This window comes from Podarcis melisellensis (assembly GCF_964234715.1).
Source record: "Podarcis melisellensis genome assembly, chromosome: 2".
Lineage (NCBI taxonomy): Eukaryota > Metazoa > Chordata > Lepidosauria > Squamata > Lacertidae > Podarcis > Podarcis melisellensis.
Genome location: NC_138529.1, coordinates 76,145,481 through 76,165,971, shown reverse-complemented (window position 1 = coordinate 76,165,971; position 20,491 = coordinate 76,145,481). Strand labels below are relative to the sequence as shown.

At 41.4% G+C, this 20,491-nt stretch overlaps 1 protein-coding gene across 3 annotated transcripts in view; it reads left to right on the top strand.

The window, feature by feature from the left end:
* VGLL4 (vestigial like family member 4) overlaps window positions 1-20,491 on the top strand; it is a 99,077-nt gene that overhangs the window by 58,687 nt on the left and 19,899 nt on the right. For 2 of the 3 annotated variants that reach the window (XM_081901248.1, XM_081901247.1), the window contains one exon: window positions 5,698-5,887. In XM_081901248.1, coding sequence (XP_081757374.1) covers window positions 5,698-5,887 — 190 coding nt within the window. Of the gene's footprint in view, window positions 1-5,697; window positions 5,888-17,844; window positions 17,951-20,491 lie in introns of those variants that run through there. The other variant, XM_081901249.1, reaches the window with a different exon arrangement.

Below are 20,491 nucleotides of genomic sequence, written 5' to 3'. Positions count from 1 at the left end.
ACCAGAAGTATTGTTTCTTTTAAGTTCTCCAGTATCCCAGTACAGTAATTGGTGCTAAGTATTAGAAGCCTTGTTCGGGTTCACCTATGAATACGGCTGCCAACTTCAGAAGTGGCCTCTCTAGCAGCTAGCTTGGGCATAGGCAAACACTGCCTGCCAGATGTTGTGGGACTACAACTCCCATCATCCCTGACCACTGGTCCTGTTAGCTAGGGATGATGGGAGTTGTGGTTCCAAAACATCTGGAGGGCCTGAGTTTGCCCATGCCTGAGCTAGCTGATCCTTTAGCAGCAGCTTGATCTACAGCAGTTAGCAGCTGATAATGTTGAGCTTCAGCTGCTGATTTCTGTCTAATAAACCTCTGTTAAAGGAATAGGGACAGGCCAGGCTAGATTTTGATCCACCTGCATTTAAATATAGGGACATCTTGAGAAATAGCACCTATGTGAAAAATAAAAGCAGCGGAAAACAGAGGAACTTCTGAAACTTGTAAGGTGCAAACTTTTGCAATCCCATGTCAACATGAGGTACTATGTGGAATTAATCATCTGAAAAATCCTTAGATCCCAGATAGGAGTTTGCAAGACTGAATGCTGTTCTGTCTGTGCATGCAAAAAAGTAGCATGTTAGGGAACAGGGTAAGCAAGAGCTCTTTTTCATTGCATCTGATATTCTATAATAAAGGGATTAAAAACACACACACACACACACACACACACACACACACACACCACAAGGTTATTCAAGTTTACTACCTCAGTGAAGAGTATATGTGTTTAGGCGGGTGACAATTTGCTTCTTAGGGGGTAAACCAGGCATGTTGGGAACAGCCATACTTGTTTTCATCTATACCTCCCTCATTCACAACTAAAAAGGGGGAATTGGTGTGGTCTACCTTTTGCATCAACAAGTGCTTGCAGGTGTATGGAGATGGACCTTCCTGCGTTCCGTCAGCTGAATCACTTTCTGTCTTGCCCCGTCTACCTACTTTAGAACTGGGATGGAGGAGAGGTGAGATGCAACTGTATCAAGTGATATCATAGGGGAGAAAGTTTTGAAGGCTCTGCTTTCCTCACCAACATGCATGTTTAGTTGTAAAAGTCTCCCAAGTTCCATTAAAAAAAATATACGCAGGAGACAGGCATATGTATGAATGAATGTGGCTGTCCACATCATGCCTGGTTTATCTGGGGTCTAGTGCCCATCTCTCACATATTTAACTAAATTTTTAAAAAGCCTGACTCAGTTATGACAATATCTAAATCATGTTCAGCTATCATCTTAGGCCATGAGAGTGCTGGCTGGATTGAATGTAAGGCAGGGTGGGAAAATACCTACAGATAACTGGAAGTTATTTAGTGTGTGAAGGGGGAAAAAATCCCGACTCAGTGTATTGTTAACTCCTAGCAGGATAAATATACTTGTATGATCTCATTTCATGGTCATAAGATAGGCTTGCCAGATTTTTGGGGAGTGGGGGAGGGGATCCTTAAATGTACTAGTTGGAAATCGTTATACCTAGACTACAAGAGTTTTTGTTTTGTGGCTGTTGTACTGTTATGGCACACAGACAATACGTACATTGTCATCTCTGATTATATTGTTTATATTTCATCATGTTGCCTAACATTCCAGATCTTCGGGGGAGGGGGAAGGGAAGCTAATGAATGGAGCTATAAACTGAGCTATTTGAGAGACGCAGATACGCTGTGCCCCAGCCCAGCTGCTTGCTGAAACAAAGACTAGCATTGGTGCAATGAATATGCATTGGCTGTGTGTGTGATTCTGTTGCAAGCCAGACACAGGCCTATACAGTAATGAATCAGGAAGGCTGGCGCAGGCCCTGGGGATTTTTTTTAAAAAAACACATTTGTTTTATCAGTATGTTACCTTGCCAATGGGATGATGTCAGTCTGGTTACCATAGAATGTGGTCAGACAGAGGAAGACATATGCAGTGTGTGGCAGTATTTTGTTTTGATAGACTGAGCTGCGGTTTTTCTTTCCCATTTGGAAACTTTAATACTGCAGAGAAGAAAAGATTTGAAAATGTATTTGTGAGTGTGTGAGAGAATGAACTTTGGGAGCTTGCGTGCCATTTTACAAACAAACCAAACAAACAAACAAACATGCATATTGAAGGGCTCCTTCTTTTTCTTAATCCAGTATGTAAAGGGTACCAACACCTAGACTGATGGGCAAATAACACATGCAGTCTTACCTCGGGTTGAAGTAGCTTCAGGATAAGTATTTTTGGGTTGCGCGCTGCTGCGACCCAGAAGTAACGGAGTGCGTTACTTCCAGGTTTTGCCGCATGCGCAGACGCTCAAAATGACGTCACGCGCAGAAGCAGCAAATCGCGACCTGTGCGGACGCGGGTTGCGTTCACTTCTGGATGCGAACGGGGCTCCAGAACGGATCCCGTTCGCATCCAGAGGTACCACTGTACCTGATATCCACATATATTCAGAACATATTTTGTCAAAACATGCATGCTAGCTACATGCCCACTACTTTAAGCCATAGCTTAAATAACCATTAAGTGTTGTTGGTTTTTTTTTGGGGGGGGGGGAAATAGTGTTACGTCCAAACCCAGTGCATTAACTATGGTTTGTTCACAAAAATAAATCATGGTTTGTTCTTTGATTACTATTAACCATGACTGAATTTTATATTGGAATGTGGGCACTTATCCTATGGCTTAGGTGTGGCATGTTTCATTGCATTGCCCAAATTGCCCAGCGAAGCATCAGGCACACTAGGTAAGAGCAGCTTTAAAACTAAGCTGTTCTCAGATCCTGCTAACTCACCTGTCTGCCTGCTAATAAGACTCCCCCCCAAACTCACCTTGTCCCCCACATCATAGCTATAGCCAAGCTGGAGTTGAAAACTTACTGTGGTGGGATCTGATTTTATATTTCCTAATGTTGAAGTGCATGGACAATCTCTGTTACTGCTATACAGTGAGGTTTGATAGACATACTCTCCTTTCTAAAATAGTAAAGTATGTTCGAACTTTTATGTATAAGTTTTGTAATTTATTTTGAACTTGGCTGTTCTAAGAGAAATGAACAATGAACTTAACTCTTTTGGATATATTATACACGCAATTGTATTGTTTTATTCAGCAGTTCAATATAAATACCCAAAGCAGTTCTTGAGAGGCTTAGCATGCAAGCTCTTAAAATTCAAAATCAGGTGTTTTGGGGTATATATGGTGGTAGTTGGTAAAAATAATAATTATGCAGTTAATTATTTTATTCTCTGCGTAATCGGTAGTGGTTAACAAACATTTAATCTACTGATACTTGGTGTAAAGGAATTGTGTTTTCTATTACAGTAAACCCTATTTCATCTCTGTTTTTGAAAACTGAAACGGTAGGTTCGATAATGGGCATTCCTACTGGATTTTGTTTTCTTCAAATACTGGAAGACCTTGAGCACAGAAAAGGCATGAAATAAATTTAGGATGCATCAAACAGTGTTTGGAGATTTCAGCTTTTGAAGTTGGTGCCAGCTTGTCTATCTAAGATTATAAAATGCAAGGAATATTCTCTTTTGCAGTTTTAAGTTCCTGACTTGATGGCCAAAGTGAAATGATTCCTGTCGGGATGTCAACATACTGCCTGTGATAAATTTTATGCTGCATGTCCTACAAATGAAGATACCATTTTATTAAACTCTGACTTCCATGTTGGTTTTTTAGTTGAGTTACTGATGGAGTTGTTCTGTATGACTGTTTGGCCTATGTGCTTTTACACAAGTTTGATCTAACAAAAGTTATATTTTCCATTTGAAAAAAATATTTTCATTGGAGGCTAACATAGCTTCAAATGGAAAACTTTAAAGACTGAAAAGAAAAAAATATACAGCTGCAGATTCCACATATTAGAAGATTTAAGGCTTTTAAATAGCTCCCTCCCCAAGGGAAAAGATGAAGGTGGGATAGAAGCAGCAAAGTGATGATTTGTGTATTAACACAGCAGAATGTCTGCATGGTTAACTCCAGTGCCTGGCCTGCTGTGGAGCATACACTTCTTGCTTTTAACATTCAGGTGGAAAGTTACAGTTTAATTTTGTTGCCAGAGTCTTGAATAGAAGCCATGACTTGTGGTGTGTTTATAAGCCACAGTATATTTGCTAGTTTACATCTTGCCTACTAAATTGGCAAAATGTTTATTTTTCCTGGTGAACATAGTGCAGATTACTCCCTAGTGGTTCCTTTCACACCAAAATAGTATTTGTTGAATATATAAAACAGGGCTCTTTTTATATGTCACCTGTGCCTTGCATGGGGTATGAAAATGTGTAGTAGTAGCAAACACATTTCCCTTTTCAGATGTGATGTGTTACTGACGTTGTTTTCTTGTAATTATGCGCTTGAGAAAAATGGAACGAGCATCTGTAGAGAAAAATATTTACAAGTTCCAGAAACCTTGAATAAAAATATCAGTGTATCCTAAAAGATGACCAACTTTGTGAAATGTGATAATGTAGTTTCTGTGTGCTATGCGAAAGCCTATATGACATGCAAAGAAGGAGCATCACTGAGCAGAGTGGGAAAGCATATCGTATTCACAGAATCGTAGAGCTGGAAGGAAATCCGAGGGTCATTTCGTCCAAGCTCCTGCAATGCAGGAATAAGAACTATGCAGTTCCCCTCCCCCTCGGTTTGTTTTAAAGGTAAAGGGACCCCTGACCATTAGGTCCAGTTGTGGCCGACTCTGTGATTGTGGCACTCATCTCGCTTTATTGGCATAGGGAGCCGGCGTACAGCTTCCAGGTCATGTGGCCAGCATGACTAAGCCGCTTCTGGCGAACCAGAGCAGCGCATGGAAACGCCATTTACCTTCCTGCCGGAGCGGTCCCTATTTATCTAATTGCACTTTGACGTGCTTTCGAACTGCTAGGTTGGCAGGAGCAGGGACAGAGCAACGGGAGCTCACCAAGTCGCGGGGATTCCAACCGCCAACCTTCTGATCGGCAAGTCCTAGCCCAGTAGTGTTACTTTCCTCATGTATGAGCTAGAAGTTGTGTTGTAACACCATGAATCTGTAGTGTGGCCACAAGAAGACTATTTTTAGTTGCTGCATCTTCATAGTAAGCTGCCTTATACCTTTTACTGAAATATACCATTGACCTGTCTAGCTCAGTACTGGCTACACTGATTGGCAATGTCTGTCTGTTTTAGCTGGAGATGCTAGGAATTGAGCTTAGGACCTCCTCTTCAAAACAGTTAGGAATTAAATTGTTTAAAGTTTATTGCTTAAGTTGTAATCTCAAGTGCATGAAACTCAGTGTTGGATTGTTCCGTCTTACAAAAAAGGCATGTCTGCCAATAAAAACGCTATAAATATTATGCGTCAGTTTAGACCTTAAGTGCACCTGAGATGAGTCAACTGTATTTCCCGACCTCTCTTCCTCTGCTGTTTTATTCCAATGTTTATGTTTCAGAAACTAAATTTTAACAAGTATTTTGTTTGTAGAAGTCATATTTTATTTTAAGAAAATGAATATTTAGCTTCTGACCACAGTTTCAAATCTTAAACAAGCCTGACAAGGCAAGCATCCTATTGATTTATCAAACACTTTGCTTTAAGGAGCTACCGACTTTAAAGGATACCATACCTAATGTTTTTTGTTTCTTTTTATGACATTTTTTTAAACCCATGCTTTCCTCTGTTTTTTTCCCCTGTAGGTGAAGCTGCTCTAAGAGGAGAACCCAGAATGCAGTCCCTCCCAGTATCAGCGGCTGTAACCAACCATAGGACAGGGCCACCCCCGATCAGTCCTTGCAAGAGGAGGTTCAGTATGGACCAAGGAGATGATGACCTAGACTGTGAAAACGAACACGTCTCTAAAATGAGTCGAATGTTCAGTCCCCATCTGTAAGTTTGCTTTACTATTTATATGGCTTCCATTGTGTTTTCACCCAGATTTTAATTTTGTTTTGAAAAATGACAATCCACAGGCAGTGTTAGAAACTCAGATATATAACCTAATTGCCAAATGGCACCTTAAACCTAGTTTACAATTGCTGCAGTTGAAAGTCTAGGTACCGTTCCCCACCCCCCATGGGATATCATCATTCATTTCATTTCCATCCTGCTTTATATTTTATATATCCTATGCTTTAAGACTCTCTACCCTGATGTGAGAATAGATGCATTGCATTTTTAGTGTTTTTTCCCCTCCTCCTTCTAAAGGCCAGGAACTTTTAGAACAGCTGCTCAGCAGACTGCACACAGCAACAGCTGCTCAAGCTACAGTTGTTGCTAAACACTAGTTAACGTGCTTCCATTTTCACATGCCAGCAGAGTATTTCACTGTGCAGGTAAAATGTGGGTTACTAGAAAGAAAGAAAACGGTTTTTCCATCCATTTAGTTTTCTCATTCCTAGAGAAGCAGCTGTAGCTGGCATGAAGTGTAGGCGCTGAGAGAATTCCTTTCATTCCTGACTAGAGGAAGTGATTGGAGTATTCCAGCCAGAGCCAACTTGATAACTGTGTACTGTTCCCTGCTGCCTCAGCTCAAGAAGCCCTCTGCGTTCCACACATTCCACTCAGCTTTGGATTGTTGCATTCAGTCATAAGATGTGGACTGAGGCATTTTATCCTCAAATAAATCACAGCAGTGTTATTCAGAGGCCTGCAGATTGCAGGCTTGGAATTTCTTACAAATAAGAGCTTGAGTACCAAAGCAATAAAAACTCTCAGAAACAGTTCTCCCACTCTTTCTTTCTTTCTTTCTTTCTCTCTTTCTTTCTTTCTTTCTTTCTTTCTTTCTTTCTTTCTTTCTTTCTTTCTTTTTTTACATGCGGTGATTACTCCCAGTTAAACTACTTAAAATCACTCCTTAAGAGTGAAATTTGTAATCACTGAGAGAAAAAACACATACACCAAGAAATGAGTTACTCTGTTTCAACTGCCACGCAAGTTTAGATAGGAAAAAATGAGGCTATGTTTGAATTATTACATAATTTAGAAGAGGAAGGGAGGGGAACTATGTGACTTCCAAATTCATAAAAATAAAGGATACGAAATACAACTAGCGGTTGGGTAGATGGTTCCACTTCAGCATTTCAAACTCCTGTCTATCTGCAGAGTCATGCAACACCTTTAGAATCACTTTTCTCAAAGCTGTAAAGCAGAATTTTCATGGCGTTTTCACTCAAAACTATAATCATTTTACAGAAATTCATTTTTTAAAACTTGGACAACCATCAGATCCAGAAAGGGCTTTTATTAGCAGTACTGTAAATGTGAGAAACAAAATATTGTGCAAATATAGAGTTTGGCTTTTACTTTCTTATGTAATCAGGAAAAGCTGCCAACTTGCTGGCAACATTTAATGGCGTTACAAATAAGTTGGAGAATTTAAATTATATTGAGCCCTACTAGGAAAAACCCCCCAATGTAAAATATTTTGGCCATAAAGTAAAAAATAAATTACTCCTGTATTTTAATAAACTACATGTTAAGGGTTGTTGTTTTTTCTTCATTGGTTCCCCACTTATTGGGAATTACAAAAGTCACTGTAGGATTAAATGAATATGTAGTCATCAGAAAGCTGAACTACCCTTTTGTATGTATGTATGTATGTTTACAGCAGGAAGTAGGAATTTGCATCCTGTCTGGTATAATAGGTGATAAATCATAAATACATTGGATAAAGAGTTTTTGGCTATCAGCATTTTCACTTGAATTCATTTTTTGTTAGTTCACAAAGAGACCCCTTGTTTTTGGTTACGGTCCTCTACTTCCTGTGTGTACGTCTTCACTTCAAGCTAAATTCATATTGCATATGAGCATTGCAGTAGGCCTACATTGTGTTAAATCATGCGTACAACCACAATTATATACTTAAGTGGTATGATACACCTTCTAAGTTGATGAATGCAGCTTTTAATGAGCTATGTTTACTCATCTTTCAGATAGTCTAGTCTACTGTAGGACTTCTTCACTGAACATTACACGATAATAAAGCCAGTTTGCAACTCCTGAAAAAGCAAATGGAATGAAAAACATGTTGAAACTTTAAATGTGTGTGTGTGTATTGCATACAGAGTTCTGACAAACTGAATGTCTGATAGAATATTACTTATTTCCACAAAAAGCACTCTTCCATCAGTTTCAGATGCACATTTAACTATGTACAGAGTTGTGTCTTAGTAAGGAAAATGGAAATTACCTGACAAAGGTGCAAGCCTTGCCTTGGTGCCATGTCCCACATCAAGATAGGGGCCCAGAAAACTGGTAATATGTCATTCAGCCCAAAGCTGTAGAGCAGGCTTCCGTGGCATGGAAACCATCTATGTGTAACCCCATCAGCCCCACCCAGGGTGCCATCTATTCTAAAAGCCTTTCTGCCTCAGAAAAAGGCAAGTTGGAAAACTTACACAGCTTCACTAACATATCAGAGCTATTCATCTAAGGAGGAATAATAACATCAGCCTAAAAATAAGATTATATCTTGACTTCTGATTTCCCCTACAAAGTCATTTAGATTTCTTGGTGTAAGTTCCTATGTATGTGGTTTCAGTGAAGATGCAAAGAGCTCTTTTGGTGAGGAGTGGAGGAGAACTCATACCAACGGTCACCTTTAACCTGTGGGACCTTTCATAACCTTTAAAGAAGCACCTGGTTTATTTTGGAGCAGCTTCTGTTTAATGTTGAAAGTGTCTGGATGTTGCAGTGCAAGTGTAACACTAATGCAGTGTTGTCCCTTTAAACAAAGGTCTCAGGCCTGACCTATGTTGTGTGGGTTTCTTGTTTGTCAGGCTGGAGGTATTTTCTCATTTTCACAGTTCAGCTGAAAACAAAGGCCTCCTTATCCTTGCAGGGAGCTCTTAAGAGCTGACATCAGCCTTTTCCCAGCAGGCATCATTTCTGCCTTAAGAGTCCTTGCACAGAGGCAGAAAGCTTGATAATCTCTCCTTAGGTCATTTTCTTTGCTATGTAACAAATAAAATGAGCAAACTCTGAAAGTATCAAAGAGTTAAGAAAGGAGTGGGGGAAGCCACAGCTGTGTGTGCTTTTAAAACTTATTCTTAGAGCCTGTAAATAGGAGGCTTTAACCTGTCTTTGCGGCAAGAAGAGGGTTGTACAGCAAGCCTTGATGGAATATTGTTAATTAACATTACATTTTTTTTCTTGTTGCTGCTAAGACCTCGTACTTACTCAAGACAACTGTAGAATGTGCTTATGGTTTGGATTCAACCTTAAGTGGTTTCAGCATCTCTTTATTGGTAATATTGTAGAGTTTAGTGTATTAAAAATTAAGTGCTGAGCTGCAGAATTTCCCGGAATTCCATTGGTGGTTCATTTTGTTGTTATTGTTTAGTCATTTAGTCGTGTCCGACTCTTCGTGACCCCATGGACCAGAGCACGCCAGGCACTCCTGTCTTCCACTGCCTCCCGCAGTTTGGTCAGACTCATGGTGGTAGCTGCGAGAACACTGTCCATCCATCTTGTCCTCTGTCGTCCCCTTCTCCATGTGCCCTCAATCTTTCCCAACATCAGGGTCTTTTGGTGGTTCATTAGGGAGAGGATTTCTAGTGGTCCAACTTTGATTGGACTCTTGTGCTGTGCCTCTGACTGTGTGGTGCATATGATTGATGTAGCCTGCAAAGATTGATGTTGTTCTGCAAAGAACTAATGCAAGCTTGGAGGTGGGTGTGCTCTACATGGGCCATGCAATGCACTGTTGGCATGATAAGCACCAAGCCATTGTTTTTAATAAGGTGCCAAAATTCTGTTCTCTGTTGTTCTTCTCCTGCTCACTTCATGAGCAGCTGCTATTAAAAAATTGGGGTTTTTTAATGTGTGTATGGCTGTTCTGTGACTTGTCATTTCGGTTTAGTGAGTATTTTTACCAATCTTACCATGTGAGTGAAATGCAAACCTTCAGAAACAGCACTTATGGTTGAATAGCTTGGGTGATGATGGAATGAATGAATCAGTTATTCTTTTCTCATGGGCAACCTAAGAGTGTATGCTTGTTGGCATAAGGCAATTTTTATTCCTCCTTCGCCTTCTTATTGCAAATAGTATCTTCTCTCTGCATATTGAAAGCCATATTATTCTTGTTTCTGTTGAGGTTATATCTAAGTTGCTGCTCTTAGGGTTGCAATTTTTAATTATTGATATACTGGACCACATATATTTTGTTAAGAACTTGATATCATGAGGATTTCAGGTAAATTATTTGTTGTTAAATAATAACAAATTATTATTACATGTCTGGTCTTTTGGTTCCAGACCAAATTTTTGGGAAATTGGCATGTACTATAATTATAAAGACCAAGATCACCTCCATGTGTGACATTGTTTTTATGCAGAGACTATCTTCACATAGATGCATGCACATCTCATGAATGAACTTTAGCGCAGGAGTTTTGCACTGCTTTGGACAGCATATGTATTCTACTTCGTGAATCTCCCAATCTTTTCCATATCCCATGGCTTCAAAATAAAGGACCAGCTGGGGAAATGCAGGTGGGATGGCACAGAGACTGTGGCAGTTAAGTAAGTTTCTGTCCTCCTTACTCATACTATAAACCAATTGTAAATTATTTGCTCAAGCTGACAATTACCATCTTCGCTGGAATGGTTCCAAGAGTGAACATAATCTACTAGCTCACCACATGAAGGTATTTTCTTGTTTCTTAAACATGTGCTAAGTCGTGTAGTACAGACGGTGGTTTGGTTGTTGCTTCAGTCCTAGATGCTGACTTGTTTTGTTGCTTTAAAATGAAAGCAATAGTTTTTACCTGTTGATCCAGGCGTTGTTTCAGCATTTTGCTACTATTGCTTTGTTGTTTGTATTCGGAGGTAGGTGGTGTATTTTATTTATTTGTTTGTTGTTATATTTTAAAACTTTGTTTTCTGGGCAAGCTTGTCCAAAGCAACTCATGGTATTTAAACCGTCTATGAACTATTAATAGACTGGCCTGTTAAAAACAAAACAAAAGAGCATCTGGACAATGCATCAACAAAACCTGCCTCGAAGACGTAATATTTTTATAATACACGTTTTTAGAGCCTCCTGCAGTGTATTAACACGACACAGATTTGATGGGAGATAATTCCACAACCATGGTGGGATTGTCCACCTCACTGACCTAGGAGAGAAAATGGACACTGAAGTAGAGTCTCTGATGCTGATCTCAGTGTGTGGGCAGCAAAGAGCTTGAGCCCAAACTATTTAACACTTAAAACCAGGACTTTAAATTGGGCGTGGAAACACCCTGGCAACCAGTGATGCTTGTATTGCAGTGATGTCATTGATGCCGGCTGCCTCACCCCTCCTGACCTCCTAGGAGAAGCAATATAAATGTATTAAATGGTTCTACAGTGTTTACCACAAGATATGTGATGGTTAAGTAGAAAAAGCATATGCTGTGTGAAATGTGATATTTTTAAAAAATAATAAAGATGGCCACAGTATGATTATTGAACCTATGCTACTATAATATAGTAAAGGTAACAGTACCCCTGACAATTAAGTCCAGTCGTGGACGACCATGAGGTTGCAGCGCTCATCTCGCTTTACTGGCCAAGGGAGCTGGCGTTTGTCCGCAGAAAGATTCTGGGTCATGTGGCCAGCATGACTAAGCCGCTTCTGGCAAAACTAGAGCAGTGCACAGAAACGCCGTTTACCTTCCCACTGGAGCGGTACCTATTTATCTACTTGCACTTTGACGTGCTTTCAAACTGCTAGGTTTACAGGAGTAGGGACCAAACAACGGGAGCTCACCCTGTCACGGGGATTCGAACCACCGACCTTCTGATCAGCAAGCCCTAGGCTCTGTGGTTTAGACCACAGTGCCACCTGTGCCCCTTTCTATAATATACACCATTGTATGAAAATGTAGTGCACATGTCTCTCTTATTACATTTAAACTTACAAGCAAGAACCAAAGTAGGCATAAAGGTAAAGGTAAAGGTACCCCTGCGCGTACGGGCCAGTCTTGACAGACTCTGGGGTTGTGCGCCCATCTCACTTAAGAGGCCAGGGGCCAGCGCTGTCCGGAGACACTTCCGGGTCACGTGGCCAGCGTGACATCGCTGCTCTGGCGAGCCAGAGCCGCACACGGAAACGCCGTTTACCTTCCCGCTGGTAAGCGGTCCCTATTTATCTACTTGCACCCAGAGGTGCTTTCAAACTGCTAGGTTGGCAGGCGCTGGGACCGAGCAGCGGGAGCGCACCCCGCCGCAGGGATTCGAACCGCCGACCTTTTGATCGGCAAGTCCTAGGCGCTGAGGCTTTAACCCACAGCGCCACCTGCGTCCCTTCTACATACCATGTTGTATATGGGTGCGAACAGTTCTCCACCACCACCACTGTAGAGAAAATATTGCTAAAACAGTGTGAATGTGTCTTTACATGGGACAGCGGTGCCTGCCATCCTTAAGGAGGCAGTAGTGCAACCCTATGGTTTTAGATAGCTAACGTCTAGTTGTTAACATTCCCTTTTTGAGCAAGGTGGCTGAGCGTTGTGCTTGCACAACGGCGCACATTCTTGGAGGGTACTGGTTTATATAGAATGGTCCCATTCTGGTTTTCACTTGGCTTTGGGATTGAACCAACCTTGGTTGCCCTGATGGATGCCCCTTGTTGAGAGCAGCGTAAGAAAAGTTTAGCGGCCTTGGAAGTAATTGACCATGGTATCTTCCTGGACTTGCTCTGCGAGATAATAATTGGGAGAATTGGAGGTTGGTTTCATAGAATAGCATTAGGGTATTTGCCTGTCACCCCGTGGCAACTGCACTTGGAGCCCATGCTGTTTAACATCTACAGGAAGTCATTGGGATCATCATAAGGAGTATGCTGATTAGACCCAGCTCTGTTTCTCTGTGATATCTGGGTACAGTGGTGGGATAGATGAGAGCCAATAAATTGAAACACGATAAAACTGTCTGAGATATAGGTCAGTTTACTGTTGTGGATGGGGTTGCACTCCCTTTGAAGGAAGAGTCTAGGAGTCTTCCTTGATCCATCATTGTGACTGGGGGCTTAGTTCGCAAGGTAGTTTGCATTGCTTTCTACCAGTTTTGGCTGATGCACCAGCTATGGCCATTCCTTAACAGGGACAGCTTATTACACTGCGTCATGCATTGGTCACCTTGTGTAGGATTATTGCAATACTGTATGTTGTATGTGGGGTTACTCTTAAAATAGATTAGGAAGCTGAAACTGGGGCAGCAGAATGGGACAACATGACTTTGTGGCTGGGGTTACCTAAACAACTTGGGACAACGATATTTGAAGGATTGCCTTATACCTGCCTGCTCACTGTCATCTACAGGGGACCCTTCTGGAGCTACATGGAGGTTCATTCCATGGCAGCCTGGACTAGGTCCTTCAGCACAGTAGCTCTTGCCTTGTGGAATATTCTACCCATTGTAGTTATGCAGGCTCTGAAATTTTATAACTTTCATTGGGTGCTGTAAACTTATTATTTTTACAAGCTTTCGCAAAAGGATAAAGTTACTTGTAGGCAGTATTGATTTTTTAAAGAACTTTTACTTGCTTTGGTTTTATTATTGCGTTTCATACCACAATGGTGGTATTGTGATACTAAGCAAACAAATAAAGGGGGACAATATAACCAGATCTAACAAAACACCACTGGTTACCGTTCTGTACACATGCTGGTCCCATTCATTTCAACTGAGTCTATATGCATGCTAACTTCACAGGGTTGCTCTAGATTGTGTGCTGTAAGCTTATGGAGCACAAGTTTTAAACTTGCTCCTTTTTGTTCAATCATTTTCCCAGATGTTTCCTGCAGTTTGACAGATGTACCGTTTACTAGAAAGTTGCACTCCTGAGAGTTTGAATGTTATGGACACTGTTGCTATAGACAATGACTGTAAAGTCAGGATTTGGAATAAAACCTTATGTTTTCTTTTAGTTGAATAAGAATTTTTTTCCCTAGACAAAAAGTGATGGACTTGAGAATATTCTTTTGTTTGGTCTTATACTGCAATCTGCTACAATATCCCCACCTCCAAACTGGCATTAAGTCTGCCTAAAACTGCCAAGTGTTAACACTCACTCAGGAGCAGGATTCTGGAGTGCTAAAAGGTTACACAAGTTGTTTTGGCTCTAATCTTGAATCTTTAAGCCAATTAAGATACTTCGGTTCAATATTTGACAATGATTAAACATTTTATCATTACTCCCTCTTTATTACCCCATTTGAAATTTTAGGGTAGCTTGGGGGGGGGGAGTTTCACATACTGTTTGTTCACTGAGATCATAGTTGAGGCCCTCTCGATAGTGATGCAGCCATCAGAAATCCAACCTTGTGGCTACCTGCATGAGGGCCTTGCTGTTGGTGGCGCCAACTATGTGGAATAACACTCCCCCCCCCCGAAAATAATGGCAAATGCCAACTTTATTCTGCTTTTAATGTATGTTTAAAACTCACTTGTTTCCCTCAAGCATTTCTGGGCCATTAATACTGAACTGTTGCGGAAAGCCTGCAGCTGGATAATGTTCTACAGTGGTTTTTGAACTACATTAGACTTTGTATTGTTTTGCATTGCTGTATTTTGGTTTTTTTGTATATAAATCAGTATATAAGTGTTAAATAAATAAATAAATAAATAAATAAATTTGAAGACCAGAAGCCTGCAGATGTGCTGAAACATTAAGAGAACAGCAATTTGTGGGATATCAAAGTGGATTTCCCCCTCCCCACAGTCTATAAAGATAATTTCTTTAACATACCATTGACCGGTCAAATATAAGAGCCTCCCATTTAATGTACCTTCATGATTTATTTCACACTGGGCAACGTTAGAAGATTTTCCTCTATTCTGTTGTTTAATGTGCATATTTAAGAGTGCAATCCTAAATGAGCTGAGTGTGTGTGAAGTGACCCTTCCAAAACTTATTACTGGTTAGGGTGGGAGTTGTGGGATGGGTGTAGGATCCTGTTTTCCTTAATTTCCATTTTTTAATTCTAATGAGGCATTAATTATGCCAGTTTCACACGGGCAAAAAACGAAATGAACTTGAATTGAATGGAAACAAGGTTACCACACCTGACCGCAAGTGGTAGCTCTGTGCCCCTGGAACTGAGCAGGCAACTCCACAGAAAGGCATCTCCATTTCTTCCTAATTTCCTCCAGCTAATGGATCTGCAGGTTAGGACTACACTATCTGGATATTTCCCCGTCCTTTGTGATTTAGTTTTATTATTTGACATTGCCCAGATCAGAAATCACTATAGGCTCTATCAACATTATTTCCCTGTTTGTGGTGCATTAGAAGACTCTTCTTGTTTAGTCATTTAGTCATGTCCGACTCTTCGTGACTCCATGGACCAGAGCATGCCAGGCACCCCTGTCCTCCACTGCCTCCCACAGCTTGGTCAAACTCATGCTGGTAGCCTCGAGAACACTGTTCAACCATCTCGCCCTCTGTCGTCCCCTTCTCCTTGTGCCCTCAATCTTTCCCAACATCAGGGTCTTTTCTAGGGAGTCTTCTCTTCTCATGAGTTGGCCAAAGTATTGGAGCCTCAGCTTCACGATCTGTCCATCAGTGAGCACTCAGGGCTGATTTCCTTCAGAATGGATAGAAGACTCTAGCTTAATACAAACCAGCATTCTCATTCGGTGGAAGGAGGAAAGAAGGGAAGCAGGCGTGATCAGCCCTGATCCTTGTTCTGATTTAAGTCCATTAATAAATGCAGTCAACACTGAGCACTCTTTCACTCAGGGCAGCCTGATGGACAAATCTGCATGTCTGATTTATGGATTGATTTACTGGTTAATTAGTTTGATGAGGTTAGCTCTCTTTTCATTTTGTTTTTAGTATTGTGAATAGAAATATATTGCCGTGGTCTAGGTTCTTATCTCAACTTTTCAGATTTGACTGCTTCAGGGGTAGCCAATGTGGTGCCTTTGGACTCGAGTTCCAATCCACTCTGACCCATTGGCTGTGATCGCAGGGGCTGATGGGAACTGACAACCACATTGCCTACCCCTGGACTGTGTGAGAGCCCTCACTGGCTCTTAGCCATCTTGAAAATGAGTGTGGAGACTGAGTTAGGTTTTTTCTTGAAAGGAATCTCAAGGTGCACACTAACTTCCATGCTTCAATGGAGATAGTTTACTGCCTTGCCTTTTGCAGTTTTCCTTTGAAAAGGTGGTGGTCAAGCTAGTGTTTGCACTTGAAATAATAATCCATGAAATGTTCCTTTTGATATGCATACCAAAATTTATTCCACTGCACAAATGTTCAAATAGACTAATTGCATTGCATAAGAACATAAGAAAAGCCTATTGGGTCAGGCCAATGGTCCATTTAGTCCAGCATCCTGTTCTTACACTGGCCAACCAGATGCAGGTTTCCTGCAGGCGAGCAGGATTTGAGCACAAGAACACTCTCCCCTCCTGCGATTCCTAGCAACTTGTATTCAGAAGAGTTACTGCTGCCAACTGTAGAGGCAGAGCACATCCATCATGGCCCTTTAAAGCCATCCAGGTTGGTGGCCACCACTGCCTCCTGTGCCTTGAAGAAGTACTTTCTTTTATCTGTCCCAAATCTTCCAACATTCAGCTTCTTCATTGGATGAAGGCAGCCAAATGTACATATGGAGCGCTGAATAGGCCAATGGTTTGATCAAGGGCTGCATTTGGGATGCTTAAACTGTCTTGGCAAGCAACGGAAGCGAACATTTACAAAGCCAAACCTGCCTGGGTTGACCCCCCAAAGGGCCACATGGAGGTTGTTGTAGGCAGAGTGCCAGCTTGCTGCTTTCGTTGCTGTGCCACGTTGTCTTCCTTCTTTGGCGATCACTTGTAGCCGAGTAAGATTGTCTTCCATGAACACGGTTTTAACAGTGTGTCCGTAAATGACTGGGGAGGCCAATGATGGATCCGCACCTCCTACAGTGAGGACATAAGTTTCGGGGCAGGAGTTGATCACGGTGAGGATTTGCCAAACGTGCCTTCCTCTCAGTTTGTTTCTCCCTTTCATCCTAAATCTGTGCTTCCTCAAAGTCCATGACGCCTTTGGTAAAGGATGTTCTCCAGTTGGAACACTCTCAGGCCAATGAATCCCAGTTGTCGGTGTTTATCCCTCATTTTTTAAGATTAGTCTTGAGGGCATCTTTAAACCTCTTTTTTTGTCCACCAGCATTATGCTTACCATTCTTAAGTTGGGAATAGAGTGGTTGCTTTGGAAGACTATAATCAGACATGACGAAGTTGATGTTGAAGAATCATTGCTTTGACACTGGTGATCTTTGCTTCTTCCAGTACACAGACATTTGTTTGCCTGCCCCTTCCCAAGTGATATGTAAAATTCTCTGGAGACACCATGTAAAGTACAGTGCAGTCCTCTAGTTGCACTGATGACTGGTGCAGTGGGGAAGTACTAGCTTTATTACATATTTTGTGAACTGCCTTGTGATCCTCGGATGAAGGGCAGCATACTAACTAACTAACTAACTAACTAACTAACTAACTAACTAACTAAGGCTTATTCTTCCCAGGTGTTGGTGCTTAGGGAACTTTAAGCCTACCTTGGTTCCCCTATGGTTTTGCTTTCTTCTCTCCTCTTCCACACCCCCTTTTCTTTTGATCTTTTAGTCACCAGCTAACCTGTCTCCATGGGGGAGACCCAAAGCACAGTTCCCCCTCCCCTTTTTGGTGGAGACAAGGGGGAGAAACTCACTTCCGCAAGCATGAAAACCTTGCTCTGGAAGAGAAGGGAGGTTTCCCCAGAGATGGTGTTCAACAAGTGCAGCAGAAATCCATCCTTGTTGCTTTTGAGTACAGCTTATCCTGGAGGGAAAAGCTCTTATTTTGAAATGACTTCTGCCTGCTGAGCTTTTTGTGCAGGGAAGGGCCTGCCAAGTTTGTGAGGCCCAAGGCTTTCTTGTGGGAGGACGCAGGGCTGTCTTCATGCTCTTTGGCAATGATTAAAGTGAGGTTAGTACAAAAAGTGGGGGGGGAGGGAGAGCTTTCATTTTATTCCCTGATCCTTGCTTTTTCATACCAGATGGCAGTGCCATATTTTCAGCTGTAATTAATTTAAACTAAGTGCTGAACAGAGAAGTAGAAGAGTGGATCAGTAGCTCTCTTTTGGAGAGGGAGCAGTGATTTTCTTCCCAATTATACATCAGATTCATGTTGCTAACACCTTTAGTCACCCTCCTTAGCTCATGAAGAAAAGAGGAGCTCAGTGACTGTAACTATTGCTAAACAGTGAATCTCATGCTGTTAGACTTCAGTGTACGCAAAGGTGTTATTTTTCTAATTGGGACAAGGCAGGCTCAGGTGGCAATGAAATGTTATTGTCATGTGACAGCCTGTAAAATGTAATTGTGCATTTTTGAAGTCAGGGTACGAGGAGTTGTGTGGTCTTCTCTTGAGCCATTCAACTTTTCCTACACACAGGTTAATCTTTATTATGTTTTAAATGTGGTTGCAAATGTTTCCTATCCTCAGTTGTGAATATGGATTAAGCACCTATTGCATGTGGTTGTCCAATGCAACATTTCTCTTTCCCCCATCCCTGCTCCCAAACCACACATCAAATATCAATGTGCACACGGTTTCCCAAATTTGGAGAGGAGAGACTGGGGTCAGTTCCTTCAGTGCATGATATAGATTGACAGGATTTCATCCTGTGGCGGGTGGGTTGGTGCAAAGGTAGGTGTACCATGTTTTAGTTTAATGTTTTTCATTAAAGAAAATTGCAAGAAATTTAAAAAAGTAAGTGGGTGAAGTTTCTGATTTCATTTATTCAACCTCTTCCTTTAGATTTTTGCAGGACAGTTCTATTATTAGTCACTTAAGTGCATAAAAAATGCCACAAAACATATATATAAGGGACAGCAGAAACAGCTGTCTTTTTAGATTTTCTGCTTTGCTTTCACACTATATGAGTCTATGTAGCAGAATGTAAAAGAATTAAAGTATAAGCTCTTTTGTAAACAAAAAATGAATGTATGCTTTAAACTTTACATGGTTAGTTAGGCTATACATATTCAAGCATACTTTGCCTGTGTGGCTGCGCACCAAATTATATACAGAGCTGAATTCTATTTACCATTTTTTCCATCAGTTCAGCAGGCAGCTGACTGATACAGGGAGTTATATGTGATTAATTATAACCTCAGGAGGTAGGCAACATGTGACCTGAGTTTGACTTTTATGTAGCTTGTGAGCTCTTGCTCAAACTCCTGAGAACTCCAAACATTGGTTTCTATTAAAAAAAAAACAGATTCAGATTGGGCTAGAGACCCCTAAATCACAAGTGATTATTGTGGATGGTTCCCCAGTGCTTGTTCGTCTCTGTATTTGGGTGGGGAATGGAGAACCACTAACCCAGGTTGCAAACACTTCCAGGGCTGCCACTTGAATAAAATATTGGGGAGGGTGACAGTTAAGCCCCACCCCACATAATTGATCACAAGATGTGACACATACCATTTGAACGGCAATGCTAATCAACTTTGGGGGGCGGCCCCCAAATATTTTAGTGGGGGCAAAGGGACATTGACCCCTCCAAACTGGCTCCTGTGAACACTTCACGGAACAGCATTGCATCTAGAAGATCTTCCATTTTGTAGGCTTCTGAATTCAAAGCTGACACTTTTCCTTTATTTTTTTAAGGGAAGCAAATACTATGAAACAGCTAACCCAACTATTGGAACCCAACAGAAGTGTCTTAGTCCTGTCTGCGGCTTTTGGTTCCAGATCACCTGGAGTTCAGTTGTTTGTTTATATAGTATCATAAATGTGCTTGGCACTATTACTATATTGTGCAGCATTGATCTTGCTGACTGGCAGCAGCTCTCCAGAATATTGATCTTGGTCCCCTCCCAGCCCTACCTGGATGTGCTGAGGTTTGAACCTGGGACCCTTCTGCAGTGCAGCACATAGGCTCTTCCCCTGAGCTGCAGCCCTGTCTCAATCAGGTGATTACTTTTATGCTATAATCTCATTAAGCCCGGTGTGGGAACATTATACTGTTCTGAGAGAGAGCTGCCTTATTGCATACGGAAATTTACCTCTCTGTTTGCTTATATCTATGTGGATTAGTAGTAGTATTTTCTGGAAAACGGTACGTAATAAAACAATGGAAATCCATGGATATCCTACATGTGTTCTGGGGTTTAGCCTTGACTAATAATTTAGCCTTGAATTTGCAAGTATGTCTTTGGCAACTGCTATGAGATAGATAGATGGGTAGATAGATAGACAGATTTGGCTATAGGTTGCATGTAGGTGTGTAAGTGACCAAATCACAATTTCACCCTAAATTTGAATATATGCAAACAGCAAGAGCTTTTCTGCCCTTTGCTAATAAAAGGTCCCGTTTGCTGATATCATTCCCTTCCAATTACCTAGGGCAGAGGTTTTCAACCTTTTTGAGTCCACGGCTCCCTTTATGAACTGCATTCTTTCTGCATGGGCACCACTGTGGGGCTCAGGTGCCCAGTTATGTCACCCCTTGCCTGCAGA